The sequence below is a fragment of the Podarcis vaucheri genome (genome assembly GCF_965113315.1).
Source record: "Podarcis vaucheri genome assembly, chromosome: W".
Lineage (NCBI taxonomy): Eukaryota > Metazoa > Chordata > Lepidosauria > Squamata > Lacertidae > Podarcis > Podarcis vaucheri.
In genome coordinates, this window is record NC_138757.1 from 3,365,381 (window position 1) to 3,391,592 (window position 26,212).

The 26,212-nt window shown below is 43.0% G+C and overlaps 1 protein-coding gene across 4 annotated transcripts in view; it reads left to right on the top strand.

The window, feature by feature from the left end:
- The window catches only part of LOC309523295 (integrator complex subunit 6-like), a 117,807-nt gene that overhangs the window by 74,228 nt on the left and 17,367 nt on the right, over positions 1–26,212 (top strand). For all 4 annotated transcript variants that reach the window (XR_014215298.1, XM_082207073.1, XM_082207072.1 and 1 more), the window contains 4 exons: positions 15,317–15,532; positions 15,648–15,771; positions 18,551–18,693; positions 21,914–22,145. Coding sequence is in view for 3 of the 4 variants with exons in the window: in XM_082207073.1 (XP_082063199.1) it covers positions 15,317–15,532; positions 15,648–15,771; positions 18,551–18,693; positions 21,914–22,145 (715 nt within the window). In the remaining variant the exon portion in view is untranslated. The remainder of the gene's footprint in view (positions 1–15,316; positions 15,533–15,647; positions 15,772–18,550; positions 18,694–21,913; positions 22,146–26,212) is intronic.

The following is a 26,212-nucleotide window of genomic DNA, read 5'->3' on the forward strand; positions in this document are numbered from 1 at the left end:
AATATTAAAAACTTTTCTCCTTGAGTCTGTATCTCAATAGCCAAAATTCTTCCTTGCTCATCTTTAAATAAGAATTTTGGTGACAGGCTCTCCTTTGCATAGATCACCACTCCTCTTTTCTTGACTCTGTCCGATGAGATAAATTCTTGGCCTAATCTTTTATTGATTAACACTTTCCTATGGAGCCTAGTCACATGCGTTTCCTGCAAGCAAATAATGTCCAATTGTTCTTTTTTCAATATGTGAAATATTCTTCTTCTTTTTTCCGGGGAATTCCCGCCATTAATGTTCCAGCTAAGAAGCTGCAGAGTCATCCTGGATCAATCTGTTATTCCTTTGGTGGTGGCGTCTCTTCCTTTGAATCCTCTAGTCCCGAGGGTGCAGGTGTAGGTGCAGGTACCGGCGGAGGTGGTGGCCAGGATCCTATTGCTCCTTTCTGAAGGTCCTCTTCGTGGTCGTTCAAAAACTTTTGTTGATCTTCTGCTGTTTTGATTTTAACTTTCCTTTGAAGTTGAAGGATAATCCTTGAGGAAATTCCCACCTAAAGGGAATTGAGTTGCCTTTCAGTAGTTTTGTTAATTCCGTATATGTAGCTCTAAGGTCCAAGAGTTGTTTCGGAATATCTTTGTAAATTTCTGCTCTGGAGCCTTGAATGTCAAGTGATTTTCCGAAATGAAGGCCTAGTATTTTATCTCTCTCTTGCTTGGATCTCAAGATGATCAAACAGTCTCTGGATCTGTCCTTCCTCACCACTCTTCCCAGTCTGAAAGCACTTACAATTTTGAAATCCTTATCTTCTTCTATGCCCCAGAACTTTGAGAATTCCGATGTCAGATAGCTGATCAAATCTCCCTGTTCAAGTTCTGGGATTGCTCTCAATCTGAGGTTGTTTTCCCTGTTTCTCAGTTCAACCATAGACAGGTAGGCCTGCTGTTGGCCAATCTGTTTGTGCAAGGGCTTTACCTCCACCTTTATTGCTTCAACCTTCTGATTGGCTTCCACGGCCTTTTGATTAGCTTCCTCAGCCAATTTGCGGTTTTCTGCAGTTGCTTCCTGAAGATTCCCTATTGCTTGTGTGTGCTGAGCAACTTGGTCAGTCAGTTTACTGATAGTGGCTGTAGCTTGGTCAATTTTGGATGAATGCTCATCCGCCTTCTTGTTTAAAATTTCTAATTGTCCCAAAATTTGATCTAAGACTTCTGCAGATCCTCCTGAAGCCATATCCTCTAATGGTGCTTGCTCAGCAACCCCTTCTTGTGTCCCTAAAACAGCTGGGACAGATGATCTGCGTGGCTGTGAAGTCAGGGTTGTTTGTACCAGTTGTTTAGCTTTCGTTTTAGCCAATCTTGCTTTCCCTGTGCCACTCATTCCAATCCTGTCTACGTGCCAAGGTCAAACTTTGTACAGTCCCATGGGAAAGGCAGTTCCAGAAAGTAAACAGCAAGGCAGGAAAGAATCAAAACAAAACTCAGTTCCCAGACAGTTGTAAATCCAAACTCCTCTAAGGGGAGTACAACTTTGCTTCGAAAGGAAGAGAAAGTTATTCCGCCATTAAAGTCCCAGCAGTTAGAAAGACATTGAAGGGAGCCTTCAGCTTCCTTTTGGCATGCAGAGCTTTCCCCGAGTTAAAACAAAGTCTCTAAAGAGGTGCGGGAAACAGTTTCCCTATTTATATCCAAACTGTAACGCTCCGATGTAGCACTTTCAATATTGCAACAGTTTCAGCAATTTGACAGTTCCTCTATAACCTGGCAGCCCGTGAATTTGGGCTTCTCAGTCATTTATAAATCCACAAGGGAGGAGGAAGGTCCAATCTAATACTCAGAAAAATAAGGCGAAATTGTCTCTCTTAATTTCTTAAAGTCAAATTCAGTTATTGCGCGGTAATCCACACTTTTGGAACCCTTTTTAAAGCGCTTCCAGCTTGTCAAATCTTTACTTTGATTCTTTAAGCACGGTCGGGAGACGGACTTCCTGGTTGCGTCTCCCGTTTTCAGCCAAATTCAATCACTTTAGTCCCGTAAAATTTTAAGTTCCCCTACTCACGGGTTTGTAGTTTAGAATCTGATGTTTCAAGAAGAAAGGTCAGCGCTCATCGGCAGCAGCCGCGCGGCTTCGCTTCCGCAGAAAGAGCGATCCACTCACAGCACCGCTCCCCCTTCCTCGTTCCGGAGCCCCTTACGGGGTTCCTTCTTCGTTTCGGGGGGGGGGGCTTCTGGTGCCCGCCGAGTCCCACGGCCACAGGCTCACTCTGCCTGTGGTTTTTCTTAATGGGTCCCCGCTTTGCCGTAGCGGGCGACCCTTTTCTGCGGAGCTCCCCTTCACAGCGCGAAGGGGACCGCCATTGCCGTTTTGCGCCGCCTCCGGAAGTGGTCTGTTAAACATTAAAAGCTTCCCTAAACAGGGCTGCCTTCAGATGTCTTCTAAAAGTCAGATATCTCTTTAATATCTGATGAGAGGGTGTTCCACAGCATGGGTGCCACTACCTAGAAGACCCTCTGCCTGGTTCCCTGTAACATGGCTTCCCACAGTGTGGAACTGCCAGAAGGTCCTCTGTGCTGGACCTCAGTGTCCGGGCAGAACAATGGGGGTGGAGACGCTCCTTCAGGTATACTGGACCAAGGCCGCTTAGGGCTTTCAAGGTCAGCACCAACACTTTGAATTGTGCTCAGAAACGTAAGTAAATCACTAAAGGAATGTCCTTTTTTCCTGTATTTTAAGATAGGTAAAGATTTGACTGTTTCCGTTTTCAGGTAAGTGGTGGTGGGGCCCTTGGAGGGAATTACACAGGTAGAGGAAGGAAACTATTAAGCTTATCTGCTCCATTGTTTGTCAGAGTTTAGTTGTTTGCTGCCAATGAGCGTTGCAGTCATTTTTGCTAATGATTTGAGATAGTGGCAACTAGTGATGTTAAATTCTCGAGAATATTCTCAGGAATATTCTCAAGAATATTCTCGATTAATGAGAATATTAGAGAATTTTCATTTAAAATAGGAGAATATTCATTTTAATGCACTGAAAATGATATAATTTTAATGCATAGAAAATGATATAATTAGTTAATATACATGTTTACTCATGGGTAAACTTGTTCAGATGGCAACCAAAAGCTGTACAGATACTTTTATTCAATGGGGCAATGCAGTGAATTCACATTCTTTGATTTTTTTGCACCAAACTTGAAATTGAAAATTGGCATGTTAAGGTTTGATACAAGTAAATTCAGTAATAGGCTATCTTGCGCTTCTAAAACTTAATAACTGTTCTGGTGACTTTATGCATACTTATAAAAAAAGAAGCCATTAACATTAAATATATTAACTTTATATGATAATATATTTCAGTATGTCAATCTCTGGTAAATGGCACCTTGTACCATTGAATAGCACTGCAAAAACCAGTTACTGACACTAAATAAAAATATAGAAACGTCAATTGTTTACATCAAGGCCACTTCACATGCTGTTACACATAATTGCATAGGCCTAGGTACTTTCAGTGTATAAAGCATTAAAGCTACTTTCTGTAAAAAAAAATCACACTGTATGGCCAAGGGTATAGAATTGCTAAGAATAAGGTCACACCAAAATAGGAAAAGGCTGTTACATATAGTTGAAATACATATGAATTCAAATGTTCATCAAATTAAATGTATAGCATTTTTAAAACTAAAAAAAAAATGTTTTCTGCAGCTCGCATTTCACAACTGCCAATAGTGAATGACATAATGCCCAGTAGTGTAACTGGATAAAAAAAATCATTATTCGTTACTTACCCTGGCAAAATCACAGCTTGACTTATTTGCTAGATTTTTTAAATGTGGGTTGTAAAACTGGTTCTTACATTAGAATTTACAGTTTGTGGAGAATATTATCTGCAGTATTTTCTAGCAGAGAATATTCTCCGGACAATATTCTCACCTCACATCACTAGTGGCAACCATCAATCTTTGTGGTTGGTGGCTGAGAGCTATATGTCTGTCTGAAACCAGTTTTATAAAGGACTGTATACATTTGTAACTTCAAGGAAAAATTATTCTTTCCCCTTGGTCAAATTATCCCACTCCCCATGATATGTAAGCAAAGCTGCCAATGCTTCTGTTCTGATTTTGCTTGAGTTGCAGGTCACGACATTAAATGGAATAATTCAAATGTGAAATGCTAGCTAAAGCTTTCTACAGTGGAGTCTGAACAGTCCTGTAAATAAGGACTGAAGAATTAAATTGGACTCTGCTCTAACATAATTTTTCGTGGTGTTCCTTCCCCTCTACCCACAGTGGCATTTCCACTACTTGTGGAGTAATATAAGCTCTATCTTGTTAATAACATTTTTAGAATTAACTTTTCAAATTTTACAAATTATTTTAAGCAGCCATCAGAACAAATCTCTCATTTCCATTGACTTTTGTTAAAGGAAATTCCTGGGCTCCCCTTGGATTACTAAACAAAGAAACTAGCCAAGAATATAGGAGCAAAACAGCAGCCAGTAGGCTTGATCTTTATTGCAAAAAGACTGTTGCAACAGGAGTTCACGGGAGAAGCAGGAAGAAGCCCCGAACAAAAGTATGCTCTAACTTTTATAAGTTTCCCATTTTCCCATAAACACCCTTGGTGAAACATCACACATAAGTACATCACGGATACATCATACATACATCACAGAAAGGGAGGAGTTATCTGGTGGAAACCAGTTTGTCAAGTTTGCCTCCAACCTCCCTCGCCCATCACATACACTCATCAAGTGATACAATAGGGATATTTACAGGTTCCTGATGCTCCTGGCCAAGCAATCACACTCCTTTGTCTTGACTGGGAGTGCTATAGCCGGCACTCATGATGCACAGAGTTTCTTTAAAGCCACAAAGACCATCTATGGGCCAATAAATCATGGCATATGCCCCCTATGCTCAGCAGACGGTACCACACTTCTAAAAGATAAAGAAGCTATTGCACTGCGCTGGAAAGAACACTACCGACATCTCCTTAACCGCAACTCCCCCGTAGCTGCTGAGCTCCTCTCACAAATTCCGCAAAACCAAGTTAGAGATGAGCTTGCAGTATCTCCAAATCTGGGAGAGTTGTGTACCGCTATTAACCAAGTGAAAAACAACAAAGCCAGTGGACCTGATGGGATACCTGCTGAAATCTTCAAAGTGGGTGGAATTGAACTTACACAACAACTTCACAAGTTCATTGGAAAAACCTGGGAAAGAGAAGCGATCTGCAGACTTTAGGGATGCCAAAATTATCAATCTCTTTAAAAAAGGTGACAGAACTGATTGTGGAAACTATTGAGGCATCTCTCTGTTAGCTGCAGCCGGCAAAATTCTTGCAAGGATCTTAGCAAACCGTCTCTTAACAATATCTAAGATGACCCTTCCTGAATCCCAAATTGGTTTTCGGCCTTCTAGGGGGACAGTGGACATGATTTTCACCACTCAACAGGTTCAGGGAAAATGCAGAGAGCAAAACCAACCCCTGTATATGGTGTTTATCAACCTGACTAAGACTTTCAACACTGTAAATCGTAATGCCCTGTGGACTGTCCTTCTGAAAATTGACTGCCCAGATAAATTTTTAAACATAATTCAGCTCCTCCATGATAATATGACAGCAACAATCGCAGATAACAATGGCTCTCAAAGTGAACCATTCACAGTGGAATCAGGTGTTAAACAGGGTTGTGTTAAAGGGAACTCCCCACTGGAGTAGAAATCATATATCGAGCAGATGGAAAGCTCTTCAATCTGAGCAGGCTGAAAGCAAAGAGTAAGGTTACCATAACTTCTGTCATAGAGCTTCAGTATGCTGATGACAATGTACTGTGTGCACGCTCAGAGGATGATCTCCAAACCATCAAAAATATCTTTGCGGAAGCTTACGAAAAGCTTGGCCTGTCGCTCAACATCCAAAAAACCAAAGTGCTGCACCAACAAGTACAAAATAACCCCTCTGCAGCACCACAAATCCAACTCAATGGTGTAACGTTGGTAAATGTTGATCACTTCACAGGAAAATTGGCTTCCAGGTGGAAAAATCAAAATTAGAAACGGAACTGATAGAACCCAATACTAAGAATCTGTCAAGAATGTATAACTTGCTGTTGAAATGGAATACACAGGATGAAACAGTGAAATCAGCTATGATAAAGTGGGCACAAGATATTGGTCATAACATTATGTTTGCTGACTGGGAACAGTTGTGGAACACCGGTATGAAATTTACGGCATGTAATGCCTTAAAGGAAAATATTATGAAAATGATTTATAGGTGGTACATGACCCCAGTCAAGCTTGCAAAAATTTACCACTTGTCTGATAACAAATGTTGGAAATGTAAAGAAATTGAAGGTACCTTTTTTCACCTTTGGTGGACGTGCCCAAGGATTAAGGCTTTCTGGGAAATGATATATAATGAAATGAAAAAGGTATTTAAATATACCTTCCCTAAGAAACCAGAGGCCTTTCTCCTGGGCATTGTCGGCCAGTCGGTGCAAAAGAAAGACAGAACATTTTTTATGTATGCTACAACAGCGGCAAGAATACTCATCGCAAAGTATTGGAAGACACAGGATCTACCCACCCTGGAAGAATGGCAGATGAAGGTGATAGACTATATGGGACTAGCAGAAATGACTGGCAGAATCCGAGACCGGGGAAAAGAGACGGCGGAAGAAGATTGGAAGAAATTTAAGAACTACCTTAAGAAATATTGTAAAATTTATGAATTTTAGAATAATGTGGCTTTTAAAATTAAATGCAGTACAGCTGTAAAGATTAAGTGAAAGGAAAGTAAGGATGAAAATAAGATAAAATCAAGGGTGAGGACTTGCTGAATTAAATTTTTGAAATGGGAATGCAGAAAGGGGAGGTATGAGAAGGTCGGTGAAATAAGTTTTAAGAAAATAAGGTATTGAAATTATACTTTTTTATGTTATTTTTGTTTGTGTGTGTATTGTTATGTTTGTTATAATTTGTAAAATCTTAATAAATATTTTTATTATTTAATAAATATTTTTATTAAACGGCGATCCGTGTGCGGCTCTGGCTCGCCAGAGCAGCGTTGTCACGCTGGCCACGTGACCCGGAAGTGTCTTCGGACAGCGCTGGCCCCCGGCCTCTAGATGTGAGATGGGCGCACAAACCCCAGAGTCTGTCAAGACTGGCCCGTTCGGGCAGGGGTACCTTTACCTTTACCTTTACCTAATAAATATTTATAGATATATAAAAAAGTTGATCACTTCTCCTACCTAGGCAGTTATATTTCCACAAGGGTCATCATTGATGCCAAAATCCATCATCGCCTGAGCTCCCCGAGTGCGGCTTTCTCCCGATTGAAGTCACAAATCCAACTTAATGGTGTCACAAACCCTCAGTAGTGTCAGAAATCCAACTTAACGGTGTGACCCTGGAAAGTGTTGAAATCCAGCATAGCCTGAGCTCTGTGAGTGTGGCTTTCTCCCGACTGAAGCACAGAGTGTTTGAGACATTCTCAGGGAAACCAAAATGCTTGTTTACAAAGCTATTGTACTACCAGCCTTACTGTATGCTTGTGAAACATGGACCACTTACAAACGCCATCTCCAACTTCTCAAAAGATTCCATCAACGGTGTCTCCGAAAAATCTTACACATCCCTTGGGAAGACAGGCAAACTAATATCCGTGTACTGGAAGAAGTAAAGATCACCAGTCTTGAAGCAATTATTCTTTAACATCAACTTCGTTGGACTGGTCATGTTGTGCGGATGCCTGATGATCGTCTTCCAAAGCAACTACTCTATTCCGAACCCAAAAATGGAAAGCGTAATGCTGGTGGTCAACAAAAGAGGTTTAAAGACTGTCTCAAGGCAAATCTAAAAAAAATGTAGTATAAACACCGACAACTGGGAAACACTGGCCTGCGAGCGCTCCAGTTGGAGAACAGCCTTTACCAAAGGTGTCCTGGGCTTTGAAGACACTCAAACTCAGGTCGCAAGGGAGAAACATGCTAAGAGGAAGGCATGCTTGGCAAATCCACACCGTGATCAACTCCCGCCCGGAAACCAATGTCCCCACTGTGGAAAGACGTGTGGGTCCAGAATTGGCCTCCACAGTCACTTAGGGACTCATTGTTAAAACTGTGTATATGGAAGACAATCTTACTTGGCTACGAGTGATCACCAAAGAAGAAGAAAGAAGCTATCTAGTCTTGAATAGTCCACTATTATCTGTTGATGACTACTTGCCTAGAACCCATCTGCCAGGATGCCAGGGATTATTTCTTGAGCAAGAGGTTCCTGCGTATGTTTCAAGGATTATGGCTGTCCCCCCTTTGGTAGTCCTTGGTTCCCTGAGTAAAATGAAGTTTGAACGGTGTTGATCCGATATAAGGTTGATTTTATACAAATATTTGTAGGTTCTGCAGTTCAGAGAAGCGAGCGCTTTAAGGAGTCCTTCCCTTGAACCCAGGAAGGAAACAATTAGAAGTTGATACAATGTAACAAAATGTGGTTTCAATTCCATGGACTTGAAATATTGTTCCAATAAAGAGATGCTGAAAGACAGCCTGCAGTACCAGTGTGTTCTGCTTCAGAGGGTGTTGTTAGCTAATGCTGATAGGTTGACTTTTGACTAGTCATTTGAATGCGGTGCTTTTTTGATACCTTGTCTACCCAGCTTCCAGATGGGCCCGATAATCTCCCCCTTCCAAAAAGCAGTTTCCAGACAGCCCTTATTTATGGGGGCCTTTTTTTATATCAAATAAAGTATATATGTGTGAAATAGCAAGAATATAGTGTGGTGCTTTTGGGACGCGGGTGGCGCTGTGGGTAAAACCTCAGCGCCTAGGACTTGCCGATCGCATGGTCGGCGGTTCGAATCCCCGCGGCGGGGTGAGCTTCCGTCGTCCGGTCCCAGCTCCTGCCCACCTAGCAGTTCGAAAGCACCCTTAAGTGCAAGTAGATAAATAGGTACCGCTTTATAGCGGGAAGGTAAACGGCGTTTCCGTGTGCTGCTCTGGTGCCGGTTCGCCAGAGCAGCTTCGTCACGCTGGCCACGTGACCCGGAAGTGTCTGCGGACAGCGCTGGCTGCCGGCCTCTAGAGTGAGATGAGCGCACAACCCTAGAGTCTGTCAAGACTGGCCCATACGGGCAGGGGTACCTTTACCTTTAGTGTGGTGCTTTGCAGAACGTCCAGTGAGTGGGTATATTTAGGCGCTGGGGTGGGCAGAACCCCTTCCCCACCCCAAGCTTTGTCTAAATTCTTGCAACACTTTCCCATCCACCCTTCCATGGTGTTCTTTTCTTACCTTATAATGCTGCTATATTACTTACATTTTACCCATTATATACTTTAGTTGTAATTTATTAAACTGCAATTCTCATCTCTTGCTGTACTTCAAATCCTGCATATGTTTTAGCATAACCATAATATTTTTTCAAATATTCCAAAAAATATTTCCATTCTTCAAGAATATTTTCTTCATTCTGATCTTTAATTCTCAGTTAGTCTAGCCATCTGAGCATATTCTATTATCTTCATAAGCCAATCTTCTTTCGTTGGGACTTCTTCTTAAAGTAAGCAAAGTCAAAGTAGTGAACTTGTTCTTTCCCTTGGCAGCAATATGGGTACCTATGTCCCCCACTTTTTGCTGATTTTGGATAGCTTAAGGAAGTTGCTTGAGTATCTTGCTACTTCTAGGCAATATAGCAGTTTTAAGAGCATTCCCCTTGAGGTAAAATGCTTTGAAGTACTCAAACAAGGTTTTATTGTCCAGTGAAAACCTAGTAGAATAAATGAATTAAAAGACCAAAGGTGTGCAAGTGGAAGGATAAGCATGAGTATGTTCATTGAAATAACTGGGTCTCTCAGTGGGACTGAAGGATCCATAACTTTCTCTGGGTGGTGTCCCTACACGTTTTGTGACACATGAAAACTCAGCCAGATGGACAGGGTATAAATAATAAAAATATTCTTATTATGGAATAAAAGTATTGGAACACTTTGAAGTAGCGTCTCCTATGCCAGTCAGGGGCAGACTTTAAAAAATGTGTCAATGCTGCTTGCGTTGTGCTAGCTAGCCTAAGAGTCCTTTCTAGGCCTGGGTGAAATATTGATATAACGTCCAGGACTGGTATGAGGAGCAGACCATGATGTCTGCTTCACTCAGCAGTATATTATTGGTGAAACTGCCACCACTCCTGAGTCCCTCTGCTAGCAGTGTCTGCTGGAGGGAGTCAAGAGTTCCTTCCTACAGCCAGTGATATACCGCTGAGTGAAACTGCCATCCCATTCTGCCCTCATGGCACAGAGGGAGAAACAAACTGTACTGTTGAGGCGCCGATACAGCTTGTTCCTCACTCTGCATCTTTAAACAGCTCAAATGAGGGGTTGGCACTCCCCACAGCGAGCAGTTAAAGGAGCCCTGATGCTCCTGCCACTTGCCTGTGAGCATGGGGAACACCAGAGCTGGCTCAGTTGGAGGGGGGAGCCTTTCCTCCCCCCAGCTGAGCCACGCAAACAAGCTTTGTTGTCCCAGCCTGCAAGGCACTGGGGGCATTCACATAGCACCTCGTGGGCAGAGACCAGCGCAGCTTGTTTTTTCAACATTGTGGTATATCGCCAAACTGTGATGTTTGGCTGGCGATACACCACAATGTTGAAAAGCTGGTATCGCCCAGCCCTAGTCCTTTCAAGATGTTGTTAGAAACAGCCAGGGTGTATAACCCAGGTTCAACATACAACATACATAATGCAGTATAAGAACATAAAAAGAGCTTAGCTGCTGGATCAAGCCAAAGTCCCAGGGAGTCAAAAATCCTATTCTCACAGTGTCCAGCCAGATGCTCCAATGAAATGAAATTTATTACGGTCCCAGACCACATACCATACTAAGCGAACATAAAACACAATAGAATTAAGTTTGAATTAACAATCAAATATAGCAATAAACAATATGAATATGACAGCCATTAGAAATGTGGTTTAGGTCTTAATCTAAAATATTATCTAGAGTTTGTATCTGAGGCCTTGTCTTTGTAATAGCACAGCTTGTTCCCTGAGTTTTATGGCAGCAGTGCAAAAATTGGCCACCCTTAGTGTGATCTCTGGATCCTTATCCTCTATCAGGGATTTTAAGCATTGAGGTTTGGACCCACTTGGAATTTTCTGTATAACAGGGGTGATAAAGACCAAGTGTGTATTCTCATAAGAACGACATAGTAGCAAGACATGAGAGACGGATTCCACCTCTATCAGGCCAAGGGGCAAACTGGCTCCGCATATGGTTTACCCACATATCTGCCCTGCAATAAGGCAGATGGCCGCACGTTGAATCTAACAAGGGTGAACGACCGTCTATATTTACATATTTGTAATTTTGACAGATATATTGCTAGGGTAAAACCTCTCCCATTGTCTTTAATTGCTGGGTACTTATTTATCTGACTCACATGACACTGAAATTTTATGTCCCAGATTCATTGACAAATTGTTTGTATAATGTAGTTTTCCATTTTGATTGATAGGGATCCAGGAGGGTTAAGGGTGCCAACCCGACAGGAAAGAAGATGAGTTTTATCCAGTAATGGATCTTCAGGATCCATATCCGAGTGCTAACAGGGTTTTGGCCAACCTCCAAGCGGACAGCTATATTAGACATGCAAGAAGGGATCCCTAGAAGGGAACAATAAAACTTGGTTTGAAAGGTTTCTAAGGGGTCAAGGTTTTGAAAGCTGCAGATCTGGGAGCCATAAGCAAAGACCCGAGAGGCTGCCGGAATATATTTGCCACCTTTTCCATAGAAAAACCTTACAAAAGCTTTAGAGGATCTTTGGGCGTTGGCAATAGGGTTTTTAACCTGACCGTTCCATGAACCCTTTTCCTGGAAAGTTATGCCCAGATATTTTAAAGATGATACCTGTTCAATGAGTCGATTGTCAATTATCCATTTGTGTCTCGATCTTTTTTGGAAAACACCATAACTTTAGTTTTGGTATAGTTGGTTGGTGGTTGTTCAGCTTTACAGTAAGCTGTAAGGGATCTTAGAAGTTTCCTTAGACCCACACAGGAGAAGGAAATTAGGACTGCGTCGTCTGCATAAAGGAGTATCTGGATGGACTTACCGGCCAATTTTGGGGCATGAGGATTTTCTTCCTCCATTTTTTCTGCTAATGAATTAATATAGAAATTGAATAAAATGGGAGTTAGAACACAGCCCTGTTTGACACCATGATAGGATTGGATTTCCTTAGATAAATGGCCCTATCGATCACACCTAACCCGGACCCGGGTGTTTCGTATAAACTGCAGATGAGAAGCAGTAATCGTCTATTTATGTTTGAGGCACTTAGTTTTTCCCAAAGTCTGTCTCGTGATACCAAATCAAAAGCAGATTTAAAATCTATAAAGGCTGCATAAAGGGATCCTCCTTTTTTTAGGTATATTTTTCCACGCAGTGCTGGAGTACTAGGCCTTGATCAATGGTTTGACCGGTTTGCTCTGAAACCAGCTTGTGCTTCTGTAAGCACATGTTCTTGCTCCATCCAGTCCACAAGTTTATTGCGTAAATGGGCAGCGTAGAGTTTACTGATGATACTTAGTAGGCTAATTGGTCTATAATTAGCAGGGTTGACTTCCGGGTTGGCGCCATCGCCGAATGGCGGATTCCCTCCGAGCTCCGGAGGGAGTCTGCTCGACTGGGGTCGGGTTCTGCCGCGCCGGCACCTGGGAGGCAGAATGGGGAGAAGCCGTTTACATCTATTTTGCTTATGCTCCAAGTCTCTTGTAGGAATACAAGGTCGTATCCTTGGATGAATTTAACAAAAGACAGGTCGGATGTCTTTTTTGACCAGCCTGCAATATTCTATGTTATAAAGCTAAGGTTGGATTTGGCTCTGCTAAGATTTGATCTTTGTCAATTATTGTCCAAAGAGTTTTTGGGGTTAGCCTTTTTGTGTGGCAACTGGATGTTATTTGTTTTATCAGCGTCTTTGCATGGGGAGCAACCCAGGTGTTCAATGAATTCAGACAGTGGATGTAGGGTACTAACATTGGTAATCATAGAGCCTTTGTTTAGCAAGGCATCCTCCGTGGAATGTTCCATCTGACTGGAGCCTAGTTTCCTCCTCATCTAAGTATCTCATTTTAGTCCAAAAGCTCAGTGAGGTCGCCTTGGGGTTGGTTTCCCTTTTCAGGGGTAATCTACTACCTTCCCCTGTACGTTTTGCTTCCGTAATTGCAGGCCGATTTATCTCTGCCGTTACCTGCAAATTGTGACAACGACAAACTACTAAGTTGTGTCCCTGGGTAGGAAATTCTTCCACCGTGAGAACCTTTTTGAAGGAAGTCTAGTCCTCTGCTAGGTCCTCCTCCCTAGCAACATTGCGTTTGACCTCCCCACCTGTAATGGGTTTAGGGGTTGCTCGTGCGTAAGTTGCCGCCACTCCTAGCTAGGTTACCTGGTTGAACCCTTTCTGACTGAACAGCCTCCAGCATCATGACTGTCTCAGTCACTGGCAGAATCCGTCAGTGAGCGTTTCTTGAACTTCTTCCAGCACAAAAATTCCTTGACGCCAAGTCTCCTCCTACTCTCCCTGCGCGGAAGTCTTCTGCGCAGGGAGGGTGTGGGCAGCGGAGTACCCGTACTCTCTCTGCTGGTCTCCGGCGAGGAGTCTTGGAGCCTCCTCTCCGATTCCCCCATCTGCCCCCCTTCTCTACTGGTGTTGCGCTGATTTCCTTCCCCAGCAGACGGGCTCCCTCTCTCCCTACTGGGACCCTCTCCGCCATCCCTTTGGAGCCTTCCCTCCGCTTCCAGCTCCGATGGCAGTTCCCTGACACCAGCTAATCTATTTCTAAGTGTTTCTAGTCTTTCTAACATTTCAGTTTGTACTAAGGAAGGCAATGACCAGAATTGACTTACTAACGTGTTTTCTTCTGCTCACTCCCTGGGCGATGCAGATCATATAAGGATGCAGTTTCCCTTATTGGTTTTAAAACCTCTTGTTTGTGATGATCAAGGAGGGTCTTTTGAAACCTGTTTCCCTTCCTAAATTTTTCCTGTTCCTCATTTCCTGTTAGTTTGTTGGGCTTAGCATCAGAAAATAAAGTCACTGGTGACCTATTTTCAAAAAGTCTTGTTATAATCATTTCCTTCAGGAATAGTTGTCTTAATCTGTAGATTAGTTTGGCCAGATTTTGGCCGTGAAAAGTAATCATTGCTTGTACTGAATGCCCATCGCAATATAAATACTCTATAGAAGCAATGTCATTTGGCTTTACTACACCTGGCAGCCTGTCATTTAAGATGTTCAGAAGATGCATTATGCGGTCTATCCGTGAGAGGAAGGTCCGCAGAATGACCTCCAATGAGAAGCCCACAAACAACAGCTGCACCATCACCATTTGTGATTCCCAACAACTGTTATTCAAAGGCTTAGTGTGGCCATCATGATACACTTTTATTTATTAACCTCACTTCTTGCTGGGAGGGAACCACCAGAAGGCCCTCAGAGCTGGCCTTCATTATCTGGGCTGAACGATGGGGGTGGAGACGCTCCTTCAGGTATACAGGGCCGAGGCCGTTTCAAAAGGGCTAATGCACAGAACTGAACAGACTGTTCTTTGAATACTGGCTCTGGTTTCACAAATCATAACTTCTTTGTATTATTATTTATTGAATTTATATACCGCCCTCTACCCACAGGTCTCAGGGAGGTTCACAGAATAAAATCAGAATATAAAACTATAAAATACATAATAAAAATAAAAACAACAGTAATAGCCCTTATTGGATCAACTTCTGTTCATGTGAATGCCACATACGCAAGCTTTTGAGTTGCACAGATAGCCTTTGTACAGTAGCATACAAATACAGCTAATCATACTTGGATAGATGTGAACCAGGCTGTATTTTGTGACTAAAAGTTGCTTCTGACTAAATTTGCTTCTCTAGAATGTTATTCTATCCTGGCCAATGAGAAGAACTGTGGTCATTGTTTGTATTTTCCATGTTGTTAAATAAATAAAAAAATGCATTGTTTTAACTTTCTGTCCCAAGTAACTGAATTCATTTGTTATGCATTTTGGACTAAAAGGCATTTGTTCATTTATGAAAAGGCCCTGTGTGACTCAAATGCTTATGGAGTCTTAACAGATGGTCATGACAGTTAGATATATGGCTTGAATCTTGGAGGAGATGTATTAAAAATAATCCTCAATCTCTTTCAGCATGTAGAGAACAGGTTTGGGCTACCTTTTGATGTAGTAAGAATTTGTTGTATACCAGAATCATCTGCTGTGCTGTTTACTTCCCTCAATATACTATGTGATTTTGTTGTAGACGAAAATAGAGTCGGAGCGGATAATAGGGTCAGTGGGCAAGAAAGCACCACAAGAGATAGGCATCAAAGTGAAAAATCACTTCAGTGGTCTCTCCCTGATCCAGAAGAGGGATTTGAAACAGCTCCTTCCTGGGATCTCAGGTGAATCTCCGCTCAGGCTTCCTGAAACGAACGTTAAGGAATTTGCTGGCTTCCACATAGGGCTCTTAAACAAGGTGGGTGTGATGTGGTACCAGTGGGAAGCAAAATGCTTGCCTTACATCTTCCAACTTTGTAGTATTCAAACAGCAATGAGTTGACCAACATTCTGTTTTTGTTTTTAAAATTCAGGATCTAAAGCCGCAGGCATACAGGAATGCTTATGATATTCCTCGCTGCAGCCTTTTAGACCAGCTGACCCGAATGAGGACTAACCTGCTGAAGACACACAAAGTTATCCTGGGCCAGGATGAAGGTAACTTGTATCCTGCCTTGTTGTCATTGGACTGAATTGAGGTTATAGTTTGGTTCCTTTCGGTGAAAAGTAGAAACACAGGAACCAGCTTTATTCTGAGGCAAACCATTAATCCACCTTCTTCACTATTGTCTACACTCTACACTGTTTGGCAGCAGCGCTCTCAGACAGGACATGTCCATCCCTACTTGGAGATGTTGCCAGAGATTGAACCTGGGAGCTTTGGTATGCAAAGCATTAAGAACGTAGGAAGTTGCCTTGTATTTAGTCAGACCACTGATCCAACTGATTAATGGTTGGCTATGCTGAATGGGAGCAACTCTTCAGGATTTCAACAGGAATCTCTTCCAGCCCTACCTGGAGTTTCTGGGAACCAGGGACTTTCTGCATGCAAGACAGATGCTCTACCACTGAGCTGTCCCTGGTTTGGGATTTGGACTTGGAATACATGGATTTTATGGATTCTTCTAGCCCTGAATCCTGCCATACGGCAACCCTTAATCTGTGTGATTAATGTAAAAATTATTTAATCATTTGCAATGGCAAATCAGGTTTATTATCAAAATTTACAAACTTTCAGCTGTCGACAATGAGCAAATCAAGCAGAAGCAGTTGAAATAGCTCAACATCACGGATGCTTCAAGTAGTTTCCCCAAATTCAGCTGAAAATGCAACTTATACTGGCTTCTCCAATCTCAACCCCCTGAATAGAATCCCTCACAACAGCACAAATACAACAGGTGTTGTCTCAAGCGCACCTGATGCAACTAATCAAGGGCTTCATCAGTTGCACCAGGTGTGCTTGAGCTACAACACATGAAATACCTGAGCAGGCTAGGGGGTTGCAGAGTGTCAAATTTGGCTGCACATTAGAAATATGGCTAAGTCAAGAGAATGGTCCAAGAAGGTAAGAGAAAAGATCATCGGCCTTCACAAACAAGGAGCAGGATACAAAATGATAGTGAAGGCACCATATGTTCCTAGAGACACTGTTAGAAGCATAGTTTGCAAGTTCAAAGTTAAATGAACAGTGGTTACACTACCAGGACAGGGCAGAAAAAGGAAGCGATCTGTGGCAGCAACCGGATTTCTGAGACGGTAGGTTGGGGAAAATGCACAAGTGACTGCAAAAGAGCTGCAGCAAGACTTGGTGGCAGCAGGCATTGAGGTTTCAATGAACACAGTAAGGCACGTACTGAACACAGAAGGGAGAAACGTCTTGCCATCAGTGAGGAAGCTGAATCTTGGGCGTCTTTGGACTTTCCAACAAGACAGTGATCCCAAGCATTCCTCAAATTCCACCAAGCCTTGGTTGCAGAAGTAGTCCTGGAAGGCTCTGTAGTGGCCATCACAGTCAGCTGACTTGAACCCCATAGAAAATCTCTGGTGGGATTTGAAGAAGGCGGTTGCAGCATACAAACCCAAGAATATTACTGGACTGGAGGCCATTGCTCATGAGGAATGGGCTCAGATTCCTCAGGAATGCTGCCAGAAGCTGCTGTCTTGCTATGCATCTTGTTTGCAGCAGGTCATAGCAGCAGAATTCTGCTCTACTAAGTACTAAAGATGCTTGCCATGAAGGGGTTGAATAATAGTGAGACTGAAAAAGTGAGTATAAATTGCAATTTTAGCTGAATTTGAGGAAATTGGCATAATTTGGGTCAGGAATCATATTCCAAAAGCTCCAAATTGGGGGCGAAACCCCCCCAAAACCTGGGCATATAATCTGACATGATTTGGCTTAAATTCCAAAGCACTCCATGTCCTGATGCAGAAGCGTATTTTGGAGTTGGCACTTCTGGTAGCAATAAATCACACAGAGGCAAAAGTTCATTAGCAAAAGAATAACTTTTAGTAAAGGTTTTCCAGCTTCATTACAAAAGAGAGAACTTGGCAGATGTGAGTGGTAGAAAACAAAAGTAAGAATGAGAAATCAGCCTGCTGAGCTCATAGATTTCTCTTTCCTGGCTCAGCATGACCTTGAGATAACAAAACGTAAAGCATAACATTTCCAGCTGTTTCAACAGAAAAGAATGACCTTCTAGAATGAACCAGTATTTTTCAGCATTTTCCAGTTTCTGCCCTCAGAGGTATTAGTCACGACAGAGAAACCACTTGAAGTACCCGCTGTGTTAAGCTATTTCAATTGCTTTGGTTTGATTTGCTCATTGCAAACAGCTTAAAGTTTGTAATTTTTTATAATAAACCTGATTAGCAATGGGGGGGTTGAATAATTTCGATTGCAACTCTGTCAGCTGGTGTATTTTGTGTTAGTATTGCAGTTGAAGCCTTGGAATTAGAGTAATAGGGATATTCTGTATCTGAAAAGCCTACCAGCTGGAACTTACTTTTTCTGTGTATAACTTTGTCCAGAGCTGTTTCCTGTGTCTGTTACTTCTGCAGCAGTAAAACATTTGGACCTTACTGACTCTGTTTCTCTGTGATGACTTTTACAGCAAACATGACTTGGAGCCACACTTCACTGTGTGTGGTCTTACCTTAGATTCCCAACACACAACTTTCATTCAAGATTGACATGTGTTACAAGGAAACTCTTAGCAAAATGGGAAATCTCATATCCTTAGATATCATGCATCAGGTTCAAAGACACTTTCCCTATGCACATCTCCAGTCTGCACTTAAAAGTGTGTGAACACATGCTTAAGAACAATGGGACTATAAATGACACAGCTGGAAAAACTTAACAAGTTAACTATTTAACTTTAGGGAAGTTCAAAACTTCTGAAAATGATATACATTGTTTCTGTTTCTGTTGCAGACTGCATTCATAGTGTTCCAGTGGCTCAGATGGGGAACTACCAGGAATATCTAAAGAGAATGCCTTCTCTACTTCGGGAAATTGACCCAGACCAGCCTAAAAGACTTCATACTTTTGGTAACCCTTTCAAGCAGGATAAGAAGGTAGGTAGAGCCTACTGTAATTAACCCAGGGCACTCGCCCCAAAAAATTTCATGACTCTTGAGTGAGTGGAGTTGGTATTTTGTAAACGTGATCCACCTGGAGTAGGAATCGGCAAGCCACTCCAGTATCCCTGCCAAGAAAACTCCATGGACAAAGACAACAGGCATATAAAAGTTATGACACTGGAAGATGAGCCCCTCAGGTCGGAAGGTGTCCAACATGCTACTGAGGAAGAGCGGAGGACAAGTACAAGTAGATTCAGAGTGACTGGGCCAAAGGTGAAAGGACGCTCAGTTGCGGATATGCCTGGAAGCGAAAGGAAAGTCCAATGCTGTAAAGAAAAATATTGCATATGAACCTGGAATGTAAGAACCATGAACCTGGGTAAGTTGGATGTGGTCAAAAATGAGATGGCAAGCATAAATATTGACATCCTGGGCATCAGTGAGCTAAAATGGACGGGAATGGGCGAATTCAGTTCGGATGACTATCATATCTACTACTGTGGGCAAGAAACCCGTAAGAGAAATGGAGTGGCCCTCATAGTCAACAAAAGAGTGGCGAAAGCTGTACTGGGATGCAGTCTCAAAAATGATAGAATGATCTCGATACGAATCCAAGGCAGACCTTTTAACATCACAGTAATCCAAGTTTATGCACCAACTACTGGTGCTGAAGAAACTGAAATTGACCAGTTCTATGAAGACTTACAAAACCTTATCGAAGTGACACCAAAGAAGGATGTTCTGCTCATTATAGGGGATTGGAATGCTAAAGTAGGGAATCAAGAGATAAAAGGAACAACTGGCAAGTTTGGCCTTGGAGATCAAAACGAAGCAGGGCAAAGGCTAATAGAGTTCTGTCAAGAGAACAAGCTGGTCATCACAAACACGCTTTTCCAACAACACAAGAGACGACTCTACACATGGACATCCCCAGATGGGCAACATCGAAATCAGATTGATTATATTCTCTGCAGCCAAAGATGGAGAAGCTCTATACAGTCAGCAAAAACAAGACCTGGAGCTGACTGTGGCTCAGATCATCAGCTCCTTATAGCAAAATTCAAGCTTAAACTGAAGAAAGTAGGAAAAACCACTGGACAGGTAAGATACAATCTAAACCAAATCCCTTATGAATACACAGTGGAAGTGAGGAACAGGTTTAAGGATTTAGATTTGCTGGACAGAGTGCCTGAAGAACTATGGATGGAGGCTCGCAACATTATACAGGAGGCAGCAACTAAAACCATCCCAATGAAAAAGAAATGCAAGAAAGCAAAGTGGCTGTCCAACGAGGCCTTACAAATAGCGGGGGAGAGAAGGCAAGCAAAATGCGAGGGAGATAGTGAAAGATACAGGAAATTGAATGCAGATTTCCAAAGAACAGCAAGGAGAGACAAGAAGGCCTTCTTAAACGAGCAATGCAAAGAAATAGAGGAAAGCAACAGAATGGGAAGAACCAGAGATCTGTTCAAGAAAATCGGAAATATGAAAGGAACATTTCGTACAAAGATTACCATAATAAAGGACAAAAGTGGTAAAGATCTAACTGAAGCAGAAGACATCAAGAAGAGGTGGCAAGAATACACAGAGGAATTATACCAGAAAGATATGGATGTCTCGTACACCCCAGGTAGTGTGGTTGCTGACCTTGAGCCAGACATCCTGGAGAGTGAAGTCAAATGGGCCTTAGAAAGCACTGCAAATAACAAGGCCAGTGGAAGTGATGGTATTCCAGCTGAACTGTTTAAAATTTTAAAAGATGATGCTGTTAAGGTGCTACACTCAATATGCCAGCAAGTTTGGAAAACTCAGCAGTGGCCAGAGGATTGGAGAAGATCAGTCTACATTCCAATCCCAAAGAAAGGCAGTGCCAAAGAATGCTCCAACTACCGCACAATTTCACTCATTTCACATGCTAGCAAGGTTATGCTTAAAATTCTACAAGGAAGGCTCAAGCAGTATGTGGACCGAGAACTCCCAGAAGTGCAAGCTGGATTTAGAAGAGGCAGAGGAACCAGAGACCAAATTGCAAACATGCGCTGGATTATGGAGAAAGCTAGAGAGTTCCAGAAAGACATCTACTTCTGCTTCATTGACTATGCAAAAGCCTTTGACTGTGTTGACCACAGCAAACTATGGCAAGTTCTTAAAGAAATGGGAGTGCCTGATCACCTCATCTGTCTCCTGCGAAATCTCTATGTGGGACAAGAAGCTACAGTTAGAACTGGATATGGAACAACTGATTGGTTCCAAATTGGGGAAGGAGTACGGCAAGGCTGTATATTGTCTCCCTGCTTATTTAACTTATATGCAGAATTCATCATGCGAAAGGCTGGGCTGGATGAATCCCAAGCCGGAATTAAGATTGCCGGAAGAAATATCAACAACCTCAGATATGCAGATGACACAACCTTGATGGCAGAAAGTGAAGAGGAATTAAAGAACCTTTTAATGAGGGTGAAAGAGGAGAGCGCAAAATATGGTCTGAAGCTCAACATCAAAAAAACGAAGATCATGGCCACTGGGCCCATCACCTCCTGGCAAATAGATGGGGAAGAAATGGAGGCAGTGAGAGATTTTACTTTCTTGGGCTCCATGATCAGTGCAGATGGTGACAGCAGTCACGAAATTAAAAGACGCCTGCTCCTTGGGAGAAAGGCGATGGCAAGCCTAGACAACATCTTAAAAAGCAGAGACATCACCTTGCCAACAAAGGTCCGTATAGTAAAAGCCATGGTTTTCCCAGTAGTGATGTATGGAAGTGAGAGCTGGACCATAAAGAAGGCTGATCGCCGAAGAATTGATGCTTTTGAATTATGGTGCTGGAGGAGACTCTTGAGAGTCCCATGGACTGCAAGAAGATCAAACCTCTCCATTCTGAAGGAAATCAGCCCTGAGTGCTCACTGGAAGGACAGATCGTGAAGCTGAGGCTCCAATACTTTGGCCACCTCATGAGAAGAGAGGACTCCCTGGAAAAGACCCTGATGTTGGGAAAGATGGAGGGCACAAGGAGAAGGGGACGACAGAGAATGAGATGGTTGGATGGTGTTCTTGAAGCCACTAGCATGAGTTTGATCAAACTGCGGGAGGCAGTGGAGGACAGAAGTGCCTGGCGTGCTCTGGTCCATGGGGTCACGAAGAGTCGGACACGACTAAACGACTAAACAACAACAACAACTTACTGATCTTAATGGTTGATTATGTGTTTTCCAGGGCATGATGATTGATGAAGCAGATGAGTTTGTCACCGGTCCTCAGAACAAAATCAAGCGTCCAGGAGAGACCAACACCCCTGCCTGTCTGAAAAGAAGGCACAGTATGTCTCCACTGTTAAGGAAGTCCCAGTCCTCACCAATGATAGTCAATCATGTCAGTGTGAAGGGGGCCACCTCTGCTACAGGGTCCCCAACCAAGGCCACCCTCAAAGCTATGCCAGCCTACAAAGGTAATTAGAACTACAGCTTAGCTGCAACCTATCTGACTTTTACTTTGTTCCTTTTACTTCTCCTTTGTGCTTTTTCTGCTAAACCCTCACTAAACAATTCCCTTTTGCCTGCTTAGGTATTTGTATTATTATTATTTATTACCCTGCCCATCTGGCTGGGTTTCCCCAGCCACTTTGGGCAGCTCACAGCATATCTAAAAACATAATAAAAACATCAAGCATTAAAAACCTACCAATACAGGACTGCCTTCGGATGTCTTCTAAAAGTTGTGTAATTCTTTATCTCCTCGAAGGGAGGGCATTCCACAAGGTGGGCGCCACTACCAAGAAGGCGTTCTGCCTGGTTCCCTGTAACTTCGCTTCTCACAGTGAGGGAACCACTCAGTGTCTGGGCTAAGCAATGGGGGTGGAGACGCTCCTCCAGGTATACTGGACCGAGGCTGTTTAGGGCTTTAAAGGTCAGCTTCAATACTTTGAATTGTGCTTAGAAATGCACTGGGAGCCAGTGAAGATCCTATAGTTTTTTTATAATAATATTATTACTTTTACAACAATTTAAACACTTACAAAAGAAAAAACAAAGAAAAAACAATACATTATAATACAAAAACACTACATAAAAATTAACAAAACAAAACAAAAACACTTTAAAAACACATCAAAAGAAAGAAGGGGAAAAAAGAAAAAACTTCCAATATCTTATCTTATCTTTCCCATATTTCCACGGCCTCCTCACACCTCCCTTTTTGTATTCCACTTCTATTAATTATTTCAGCAATTCCTTACCATCTTCCCGTTTTCTATCCTATAATTTTCTTAACACCTTTTAACCTTATTTTCCTTTAATACTCTATTAATCTATTTATGCTTAATTCCTTATAACATTTCTGCTGAAGCCATATAATTTCATTCCAACATTCTTCTAACATTCATTAATTTTACAATATTTCTATAAATAGTCTTTAAACTTTTCCCAGTCTTCTTCCACCGACTCTTCTCCCTGGTCTCAGATCTTGCCAGTCTTTTCCGCCAATTCCGTCTAGTCCATCAACTTCATCTGCCATTATCCAACACTTCAGTGCTTTTAAAAGACAGCCATTCTCTCAGCCAGCAAAAAGCAGATGATTCACAACAAAGTTTAGGTGTCTGGCAGGGCAGGTCCACCTCCTTCTTTAGCATCCGTCAATATCTTAAGTTTTACTCGAGGCTTCCTGCCCTGCCAAACCAATCCAGGAACATCCCTCTGCCACCTCCTGAAACAATCCCTCCCATCCAAAACTTGCACTTTTTGACACAAAAGCAACATCCCCGGCAACACAGCAACCCTCATCCCCACCACAACAGCTCGGCCCAACCATAACAACTTCAGATTTGTCCATATTTCCCAATCCCCCTTCTCTTCAATCCAACGTCCTTCACAGTTACCCTTAAGTAAATTCACATTTTTGGCGGTCCTACTGACCCCCCCAAATCTCTCTTTCTCAGCCAATGTTGATCCTGTCTCCTCCTGAAGCTCTGTCAAACTTTCCTTTCCCAGTTCTGGTGGGGTTCTGATCCTCAAATTCATCTGTTTTTCTTTAAGCTCCATCATAACAAATGTCCGCTTATATTCGTCAAGTTGCTTTTGAATGTATGGGACTCTCTCACACTCCAATTGTGTTGTTTTACATTCAGCAGCAAAGGTTTTCTTCATCCGCAGTTTGCCGTATTAAAGTAGATTCCTGAGTCAATTTCTGGGTGGTTTCTGTGTTGGTTTTCACCTTTTGTCCCAGATTATTTAAACTTTCTACAATTACATCAATTTTATTATTTGCAGCGTCCGTTTTCACATTCATCACTTCTGTTTTCTTGTGAAGCTGTTCCAGCGAGTCATTTATTTTCAATAATGCGACCACTAAGGCCTCTTCTGTTGACATTTCATCTGTTCTTTCCTTTCCATTTGCCATAACACTTAAGAGATTCAAGGTCAATCCCAGAGTCACACAGTTTTTATCTTGCAGCTGGAAACTCCCCTAGCCCAGCTCTTATAGAGTAACCAATTTCAGAAACTTCCACTAGGGGGAAACAGTTTCAATTTATAATAGTCAAGAATGTCACCTTTAAGCGCAACTCGTACAATCCAAAGTTAGTTTCAGTTTTCAGTTACTTTATTACTCCTTTTTAGAAGCAGTCAGAGACAGTAGAAACAATATCTCTCTCTTATTCTGCTAGCTGTCAAGGAACGTTCTAAGTGCTGCCAATGGACATTCCAAAGCGTCAGTCCACTAGCAGCCCGTTTCCAGGGTCAGAGCGGCAGTATTTTAACTCTCTTTACTCTCTCCTGCAGGCATACTCAGTCCACAGCTTCCCCCCTCTTCTCCTGCCTCCAAGGGGGATTTTATACTCTTTACCAATGGAAATTTAATCTTTTACAAAAGGCTTTCCAAGACTTCAGCTTACAGACTCCTATTTACAAATAGGGAAGACGGACTTCCTGTTTTGAACCTCCCCATTTTGATGCCCAATTAAACGTTTAAAATCCGATTCTCCCGTCTCAGCTCTACTCACGGGTAATTACTTTGGAGTCAAATTGTCCACAGGAAAAAGTCAGTGCTCTCAGGCAACAGCTATGCGGCTTCGCTCCGTGGAAGAAGCAGACGATTCGAAGCACCGCGCCGCTCACCCCACGTCGCTCCGGACCCCCGAAACCGGGTTCCCCCGCGAGTAGGGGAGGCGCAAAAGGTGCCCGCCAAATCCCACGTTCACAGGCTTCTCCCGCCTGTGATTTTTACGGGTCTCCACCTTCGCCGCAGCGGTACAGACCCAAATTCCCACGGGGCAAGTTCCTCCCGATCAGAGGAACTCCGCCATTGCCGGAGGCACCAACCCGGAAGTCCGGTAAAGATCCTATAGGACTGGTGTTATATGATCCCAGCGGCCACTCCTAGTCACCAATCTAGCTGCTGCATTCTGGTTAGTTGCATTTTTCGAGTCACCTTCAAAGGTAGCTCCACGTAGAGCGCATTGTTGTAGTCCAAGCGGGAGATAACCAGGGTATGCACCACTATGGCGAGACAGTCTGCGGGCAGGTAGGGTCTCTGCCGGCGTACCAGATGTAGCTGGTAGACAGCTGGCCTGGACACAGAATTGACCTGCGCCTCCATGGACAGCTGTGAGTCCAAAATTACTCCCAGGCTGCGCACCTGGTCATTCAGGGACACAGTTACCCCATTCAGGACCAGGGGGTCCCCCATACCCACCTGTCTCCCCCAAACAGTACTTCCGTCTTGTCAGGATTCAACCTCAATCTGTTAGCCACCATCCATCCTCCAACCGCCTCCAGACACTCACACAGCACCTTCACTGGTTTCAATTTAAAAGAGAGGTAGAGCTGGGTATCATCCACATACTGGTGAATACCCAGCCCAAACCCCCTAATGATCTTTCCCAGCAGCTTCATATAGATGTTTAAAAGCATGGGGGAGAGGACGGAACCCTGAGGCACCCCACAAGTGAGAGCCCAGGGGTCCAAACACTGATTCCCCAACACCACTTTCTGGACACGGTCCAGGAGGAAGGAGTAGAACCACTGCATAACAGTACTCCTTGCTCCCAGCCCCTCTAGACAGTCCAGAAATATGTCATGGTCAATGGTGTCAAAGGCCATATTGGCTGGGTCCGAATATGTTTTTTTAAGAAGCAGTTTAATAACTGCCTCTTTCAGCAGGTCTGAGAAGGCTCCCTCACAGAGGGAAGTGTTCACCGCCTCACGGAGCCCATTGCCCATCCCTTCCCGGCTCGCTTTTATGAGCCAGGATGGGCATGGATCAAGGAGACAGGTGTCTGGAGTTAGAATGGCGTCCAGCAAGACTTCTTCCTTGCTCCAAGCAGAGTATCGCAGCAGCGGTGTGTGCCTTGTGTAGGTGCAATAAATCATAGTCCGTACGCAAGCTTCTTGCTAAACTAAGAAGGCTTTAATCATGTACAGCAGAACATCATAAACCAGCCGGGAGATCGAGCAGACATTCTCTCTGGCTCATCAGCGAAAAGTGAAAGCAACTCACACACAAAGATTCCCGTATGTGAAA